This window comes from Parasteatoda tepidariorum, chromosome 6 (genome assembly GCF_982258835.1).
Source record: "Parasteatoda tepidariorum strain Cologne lab strain chromosome 6, Ptep-v5.0, whole genome shotgun sequence".
NCBI classification, from domain to species: Eukaryota; Metazoa; Arthropoda; class Arachnida; order Araneae; family Theridiidae; genus Parasteatoda; species Parasteatoda tepidariorum.
The window spans coordinates 39654375-39663588 of record NC_141760.1 but is presented as its reverse complement, the minus strand read 5'-3'; the positions used below and the strand labels follow the sequence as shown (position 1 = coordinate 39663588).

General features: G+C 29.6%; 1 protein-coding gene across 1 annotated transcript; it reads left to right on the top strand.

Annotated features, from left to right (window-relative positions):
• Window positions 1-5593: 5593 nt before the first annotated feature.
• LOC107444041 (acid-sensing ion channel 4-A-like) lies at window positions 5594-8997 on the top strand. The gene has a single exon (XM_016058090.4). It carries the CDS (start codon window positions 5710-5712, stop codon window positions 7135-7137), a length of 1428 nt encoding a protein of 475 aa, XP_015913576.2. The 5' UTR covers window positions 5594-5709; the 3' UTR covers window positions 7138-8997.
• The last annotated feature ends 217 nt before the right edge of the window (window positions 8998-9214 follow it).

Here is a 9214-nt window from a genome sequence, read left to right as displayed (position 1 = left end):
TCCGTTATTGCAAAAAAACTTTTTCAAGGAGTTTTTAAATTGTAAAGACATACGACATACAAGATTATGCTCAACACTGTAAAATTATAATTTAAAAAATTAAATTTTAAAATAGAAGTAGCAATTGCTGCTACTATTTTAGAGATGCAACGTACAAATATTTGGTATTTAGCCTATACTGCTGAACACAGAATATTCATTTCGGACGAATAAAGGAAGGAGATTCCGCCGAAAACAAAACTTAGTTCGTTTGAATTTGTCTTTCTTCCCCCTATTAAAAGATAAATTATTTTGTGAAGGGTCCGTTTTTATGTTAAAATATTTTGTGAAGGGTCCGTTTTTATGAAAAGATATTTTGTGAAGGGTCCGTTAAGAAACCCAAATTTCTTCTAAACAGACCCCTGCTAAGTGTCAATTTTTTTGGTTCACAAGGATAACCTTTTGTAATATGATGGCTGAGTGGCTCTGATAGATGAAAAGACCTACATTACTTTGTATAAACTTGCTTTTTTTTTTTTTTTAACTGATTTCAATATTTGACCATCAAAATTCCTTTTGTATTTTGTCATTAAAAAAAAAATTTTTTTTAATGGAATTATCTTTAGATAAACGAATTTTTTAATTGTGTGTAAAAAGTTTTCCATTTGCTTTAAAACTTTCCGAGTTTTAATGACAAAAGGTAGAGTTAACATTAATGGGTAACATTATTTTCTTGTAATTCAAAGAGAACAGTTATTTTCTTGCTCCAAGATGCTTACATTATCTTATTCATCAAAGTTATTAAAATAGTTTCACTAATCTCTAAATTTCAAAATCTAGGAAAAGTCTTCTACTGTTATGTAAAGAAATTTCTGAAGATTGATGCAGATTTTTAAACGGCAAAATGTCTGGTCTTCAGAAATACAAAGTGTACCTACTAAGTGTTAGCTTGCTCCAATGCATAAATTTAGATGTACATACATTTTCTTTCATAATTTGTGATGATTTTTACATTTTGGTATAACTATAGTGCAGGGTTGGCCAAGCTCCTTAATAGTCGAGCCATTTTTCAAAATTCTAAATTTTTTGTGAGTCACAATTAAATGCATATTAAAAAAGTAAGCAAAAAAGGTATGAAAAAAAATTTTTTTTTTACCGAAATTATATTTATTGAAAACATATAAATAAAAGTACAAAATATGCGTATTGAATTTAAGTATTGAAAATTAAACCCATTTATTTTATTTCTCTTGATAATTCTTTAAAATTTGGTGAATAATTGGTGACAGCACTTCTCAGTAATTCTTTGAGATGCTGGTTAGTTAATGCTGATCGGTATTTGGATTTCACGAATTTTAAAGTGGAATAAAATGATTCACTTAAGTATGTTGCTCCGAATATTGAAATAATTCGACAAGCAATCTTTTTTAATTCAGGATACCTCGATTCTGGTACAAATTTCCAAAATTCAGTAATCGACGTCGACTTATATTTTAATTGTAGAGCTTGATCTTCTTGCATTTCTATTAATTCTAATTCTCCAGATGCTTTTTGGGTCATAATTATATTGGAAATGGAAAACTCACATTGAATTATGTTAATTACAAATGGATTCAGAAAAAAATCAAGAGATGATTTAAAATATTTCAAGTCTAGAAATCTATTTTGGAATTCCGTCAATATTTCTTCTATCTTTTTTATATACTCGTTGAGGTTTTCTAGTTTAATATTGAAATAAATTTTTTTAATTCGAGGAAAGTGACAAAATGTTTTATTTTTAATGTCCTTTTGAAAAAGTTGTAATTTAGTTTGAAAACAAAATATACACTGTGAGAGATCAGATATTTTATCTTTCCCCTGCAATTGTAATTCAGTGTTTGCGCATGTTCCATGACATCAGTTAAAAACATTAAGTCTTGTAACCACTCGTCATCGTCTAATTCTGAATAGATTATTTCCTTTTAGAAATGCAGTTATCGGATCAAGCAAATCTACAACACAATTTAATACGTTGTAGCTAGATAACCATCTAACAATACAAAAGAAATTAATGTCATTTGGAAGTTCTTCGTCCTTTAATTCTTTAAGGAAATTTTTGAATTGTCGATGATTTTTTGCATTGCGAATGTAATTAACAATGTGTAACACTGTTTTCATAATATCAGGATATTTTAAATATTTTGTTACGAGAATTATGCAGTGAATCGGTATGAATTGTGGAATTTGAGAATCATCTCTTAATTTTTTTTTTACCCAGCATTGCTGGAGCTCCATCAGTTGCAATGCTTACAAGTTTATTAAGAAGTACATCAAAAATTTTCATTGTGGAATCTAATGCATTTTTAATATCTACACCACGGGTTGACTCTTGAAGTGCTATTAAAACTAATAATTCTTCTGTAACAACGAAGTCAGGTGAAACAAAACGTATAAAAACTGCCAATTGCGGAAGATCTGTGATATCTGTAGATTCGTCAAGGAACGATGATAATTTTGTTAAAATATAATAGCACAAAAATGAAAAGGGAACTCGGATACATTTATCGAGAGCCACAAATAATCCTTCAAAGAGCCGCAGGTTGGCCACCCCTGCTATAGTGTATTATAAAGTAATTTTAATAGGTTCTTACAGTTGTACAAAGTTCTCTGCAGTCATTTTGAAAGAATTGAACTAGAGTTTAAAAGTTTTAGCTAGATTAAAAATCGTTAAATTCGGCTGAAAAGCATATAATTAGTATTCAGATCCAAAAAATATAAAATAATTAAATCTATAATAAGAAGCATTAACTTTATTGCTTTCACATTAAAAACTCTGGAAATCGGCAAAGCTATTAATATGTGCGCGATTAATCAAAAATAATAATTTCGCCATTGATTATATTTTGCTTTGTTTATTCTTTTTTTAGTAAGTAAATCATTCCACTGATTGGTTGAATTGCTTGGTGAAGTCCGATTCAGGCATAACTGTAATGTTTGAGATGGTGGATGGATGACGATTCGTTTAATTTTTTTTGACACAGTAATTTCATGTTTGTTTGGTTTCAAAATTTAATTTATGTGCCGAAAATGAGCATGATATTTATTTGAAAATATACCTTTATTTTCATTGTAGTTTAGGTAAGGTATATTAACTTTTTTAATTTTTGTATTTTTATATTACTAGTGACGTGGTTATAATTAATAATTGTTATTTATCTAAATAATTTGTCTTGATAATAACTTTTATTCTCTATACTAACATTTTCCCAGGATCCCTTAACTAATGTTTTCTGAAAGCTAAGTTCAACTGCCTGATATTCCTTACACTGTTTTTTTAAGGTTAGAACGGTACTAACCTCACCAATTGAAATGGAACTATTTTCTATAACAAAGGTTGCTGAACCACTACTTTAAAAGTAAATTTAATAAAGAATTTCAATATGCCTTCACTTGCATTTCTAATAGTGTGCAAAAAGTTTAAATCCAATTATTATGTGACAACGATAGTGTGAATATACATTGCACGCGTATTAACAAAACTTTTCATATCGTGTTTGAAAATAATTTTTCATTTATCGTGAGTGCACGAATTTAGAAAAGGACTGCACTATTAAAGTTACATCATCTCTATCGAAAAGGCATTAATATCATTCTTTATCATTTATTTAAATCAGATTCAAACAGAAATGCCAAGTAGATATAATAGTTTTTAAATATTATATCTTTAAAAATGTTTTCTTTTATAAGTAAGAAAATAATTGAAATCTGGAAACATAATTAACTAAATAGTTATTACAATCTGACATTACCTTAATCGCAATTTTAGTTATTTTTAAATTTTTATAACATATTTTTATTAAAGTTATCACGAGGATACATATATATTAAATTGGATAATATTTATTATGTATGATTCTTTTTACTAAAGTAGCAACATCAAATGAATAATTTATTACTCATTTGCATGACTCATTTATTTCTCAGGCATAATAAAATTAAAAGTCATATATATGCGAAATTTTTGCTTGTTTTGAACATTAAATTATACATTATAAAATAATAAAAAACGGCAAGGTAGGTTCAGTTCTATTTTTAAAAAAATGGAAGAAAAGGCTATTTTAAATAATGTGTAAGGGACTTATGAAAATCATGAAAAAGGCGACTAATTACATTGTCTAGTTTCGGTAAAGCATTCTCCATAAAATATAAAATTTTATTAATTCGTATTTTCCGTTCACATTTTTTGTTCATTAAATAATAACGAAATTTATTTGTCTATTTATGGTCATGTTTTATACAGACACATTATTTCGTAGATCTGATATAATCAGAGGAAAAGTAATATTTGTTTGAAACAAAGGTAAAATTTTTATCTCTCTTTATACACATATTTAAAAGTTGCATGTACTTAAAATAACTCGAGCACCAATTTAGATCTTCTTTTTTTTCCTTTCTGTTTGAGTTTTTAAATTTTTATTGAGAAGTTTATGAATAGCCGTTACTTGCAATGTTTAATAACCCTGGAATATTTAATCGTGGTTACCCCTCCCCCATATTTTAAGAATCTGAATCCGTTGGAACGAGGGACACCTTTTCAGAAAAAGTACGTTTTTTGTGTCTTATTTCGTACTTTTAAATATAATCTGCACTTATTATTCAATATATTTTATGTAAGGTCCTCAAACCATTTAAATTGAGTCTTATAACGTAGAAATCCGATCATTAGATCAAAAGTTATTCATATTGTCCCCTTTTAATTTTACGCAATGCACACTATCCTTTAAGATTGAAAAAAAATTCTTTGTAGCTCAGAATGAAAAATATCATAAATTCCACAATTAGTAATTCTTTAATTACGAAGCAAATTTAATTTTTTTTTTTTTACTGTTTTGTCTATTGGGTGTTAATATGTATCTTTTCTTAAAACCTTACAGTTTAAAGGCCTTAGTTTACTATCAGATCGGGAGAGGTACTAACACATAAATATTTTGTTTTATTAAAGGTATATTGATTTGTGATTTTAGAAGTTTGCATGCACATTTTAGCATATTTGTAAGTATACTTGAAATTAGTGAGAAAATGGTAATCATACAATGTATTTCTGCGAGTTGTAAACAATCAAGAATGAAATTTTATTGTTCTCTTACCATATTACTTGCCGAAGTTTCCGAAATTTTGATAATATATCTATAGATTTAATGCGACAAGCTATTAATTTTTGAATATACTAAACACAAAGGCTATTTCTTTAATAATTACCGAAGTCATCAATTGCAAATGCAAAACAAACCTTTCGCTTAAGTTTTTTTTTAAAGATTTTTAATAACATGAAAGTACAAGAGCCGCAGTAGCTCAGGGGATAGAGTGTTCGCCCACCAATCAGGTGGACCAGGTTCGAATACCAGCTGTTGATGGTTGATACGAGTCCTGCTTCCGACTCACACTGACCACAGTGTTCATGTGAAATATCCTCGATTGTGGGTTAGCCTTGTATTTATGAAATGCCACCTCATATTTATGAAATTATTTTTACCTTATATTTATGAAATTATGTTTATGTATTTGAGCGGTTGATTATTTTAAATTATTACTTTGTCTATCCACAAAATCATTCCAGCAATTTTAATAAACATATATTTTTTATTTCTTTTATAGGATAAAAAAATATGAGGAAAATAAGCCTTTTAAAAAGGACATTATTTTAAAGGAACATACTTCTCTCATTCAATAAGCAGTAAAAGAAAAAGAAAAATGAATCAGACATGTATAATAACCGATCACAAATATGGAAGAAAAATCAAAACGGAAAAGCAAGTTTTAAGCAATGTATATGCTTTATCGAGAATTCTAGATACGGACAATAGATGCATTAAAATCATGTGGATTTCCATAACTGCAATTGCGATTGCAGCATCGATGTTCCAATTTATGCGTTTTACAAGAAATTTCTTTTCCTATCCTACAGTAACAAGTTTATTGCATAAAATCGAAGACAAGAACCAATATCCTTCAGTTACAATTTGCAATTTAAATCGCATAAAAAGGACATTTGATAATTGTTTAAAACTTGCCTTACCACGGGTTGTTTGTTATGGAAACAGGGTATTCTTCAATGGGTCTTACTTAATTTTGTCTGAAAGAAGAAATTTCTTCTCTTGCAAAAGAAAACAGAAAAGCACAAATAGCAAAGAGAAAAACATAATCATGGATTTATTAACGAAATTTTCAAAATTAGGCTTAAGTGAGAGGAAGAGTTTAGGTTCCAAAGCTGAGACATTTATAGCCCATTGTACTTTTAGAGGACAACGATGTAATTGGAAAGATTTTACCTTAACGCATAGTTTGCAATACGGTAATTGTTTTACATTCAACAGTTCAAAGCACTTTTACAGCAATGAAGTAAATAAATCATACGGATATAAAAAAGGCTTAGAAATTATTCTTAATTTAGAAACTGTGAATTACCTACCTCTGTTATCGGCAAGTGTTGGCGCTAAGGTGATAATTCACGACTCGTTTGAGGAACCGAATATTGAAGATAAAGGTTTCTTCATAAGTCCTGGATTTCAAACTTCTGTATCTTTAAGAAAAACAGTAGTTGAGCGTCTACCATCTCCATTTAAAGATCAATGCAAGAATTATAAATCTGAGTTTACGACTCAAAGCGACTGCATCCGTCGATGTATTCAAAAAGAAAGCTATCGGGAATGTGGCTGCATTGACCCTGGCATTGAAACAAAGTCAACAGGTTTTAGAATATGCAACTTGACAAACAGTTTTCAAATGTGTTGCTTGGATAATGTTATTGAAAATATGGCAATCCATGGACCGATTTGTCCATGTCCGTTACCTTGTTTGTCAACGAAATATGAGGAGGTAGTTACAAGAACAAAATGGCCTTCTCAAAAATATTTTTATGAATATCAAATTCACCAGCTAAATTTAACGGATTTTCAAACACACATAGAAACGTTTAAATGGTTTCATACATTTCTTGATATATATTCCGATAATTACGAGATGGATTTTATCAAACAAGAAAGTATGTTTGAAAGTTCGGAACTATACAGTTGTTTGGGAGGGAACCTTGGTCTTTTTTTGGGCATATCGTTTGCCGTGGTTTTTGAAATTGTTGAGTTTGTGATTGTTATACTTAATAACTTTGTGAGACAATTCTAGTTATGTTTGAGAGTTCTGAAATACTAAGTTAATAGAAAGGATACCTTGACTTTTTCTGTATACCATTTGAGTTAGTTTCCGAAAGTTTTGAAATTGTCTTTACAAAATCTATGAAGTTTACGAGACAGCTTTTATTAAACAAAAATAATGTTTGAATAGTCTGAATTTGTTTGTGTATGTGGGGGGGGGGGGATAATTTTGCATTTTTTAAAAAAGTGATGATTTGCCATTGTTTTCGAAAGTGTTGAATTTGTCAATTATTACTTATGAAGTTTATGAGACAGCTCTAATCAAACATACGAGCCTCTTTGATGGAGGTTTTGAATTATTCAGTTATTTGAGCGGAAACTTTGGTCCTATTTTGGGTACTAGTTTTCAAAATTGTTGAATATGTCATTGTGAAAAGCATACGAGAAAAATCTGATCAAACAAGAAAGTTCGTTTTGATTTCTGAACTATCAAGCTGTCTGGGAGAAAAACTTGACTAATTTATGGTATATCACTTAGGGAAGTTTTTGAAAATGTTGTATGTGTCAATGAAAACGTACTATCCTTGAAAAACAATTATGCCAATTTAAAAAGTTATTTAAGCGTGTTCTTTAAATGAAGTGGTTGAAAATCCATGGACTAACTTCCTAGCAAAGCATGTGAGAGAGTTTAATAACAAAATGGCTATATGATGAATATTTCTGATAGTATTAGAATTGTATCCAATTTGAACAATTATACAAAATTTGCATTATGGAGAGCAGTTGTATCTCTTTCCATTGATTTGTCTGTTTAAAAGTGTGCGTGCACGATTTGATATGCATCTTGAAACTTGCGGGACATTGGTAAACAAAAAAGAAAGTTTTTTTGAAAGTTGTAAACATTTCAGAATGAAACTTAATTCTTTTCTGACCATATTTATTACCGAAGCTTTGCTATTATCTACAGTTCTACAGACTGCCTCACATTTTTAAATTATAAAATTTTTCATACATTAAAAACATAAGGGCCATTTCTAGAATAATTACCAAGCTCATGAACCGCTTGCTTTATAGATCAATTTTAGCATTTTTTTTTAAAGATTTTAGTTTTAGATTAAGAGAAGCAATATTTATGTGGAATTTACAGGAATGTTACCATAGATGATGAATGACACCATAGATGATGAATGATATCATACCATAGATGAAGATTGCTATTGTTGATACTACTTTCACCTCATTGGTTACCCGGATGTGATCTGAACACGTTAACGTGGTTACCCGGATGTGATCTGAACACGTTAACCTGGTTACCCGGATGTGATCTGAACACGTTAACTTCGACAGAAATGCCCACTTCGATTTGAACTCGCCTGTTTCGATTGTTGGTCAACTTTGAACAATTGACTTGCTACTTGTAATAGGGACGCTGTCCACCTCCTCTCGCTGTTGCTATTCAGTCTCTATCACACACAACGTCGATCTGCATACATTTGACTGCTAATGGCAACACAGGAGCAACCATGATCGTAAAATTAATACAGCTCTCACGATCAACACTCAAAGTCTGGTGATCTTAATAAATTTCCCCCAGCTTCTTCTCACATAACAGCAATGAATAAACAAGTGGTATCCATACATCGAATTCTATCACAGATAAAAATTCTGGTGGGGGAGTATTGTAGCGTAGCGTGTCTGCAACTGCAAGTATTCAAATCCTATTCACTAGTATGCAAGATATATTAACTCGATTCTATGTTGGGGTAACTTGTCATAGAAGAAGATTGATACTGTCGATATTACTTTCACCATTATCTATCTCTTTTCAATATAACATAATCGTATTAAAATCGTATTTACATATTAAATATTTGTTATTGTATTTATCCAAATAAAGGAAGTATTTCAATCGAATTTAGATTTTTTTGTTGTTGTTGACAACAGCACATTTTATAAACGTTAAATTATATTTTAATTGTATTTTAAAATTAGTGTTTACCATAACTGACTTCTTTTTTATGTTCCTTGATTGGTAAATAAAAATGTCTTTTAATTTCAAAAATTAAATATTTATTTTGAGATAGTGGGGATAAGACTGCAAAGTACAA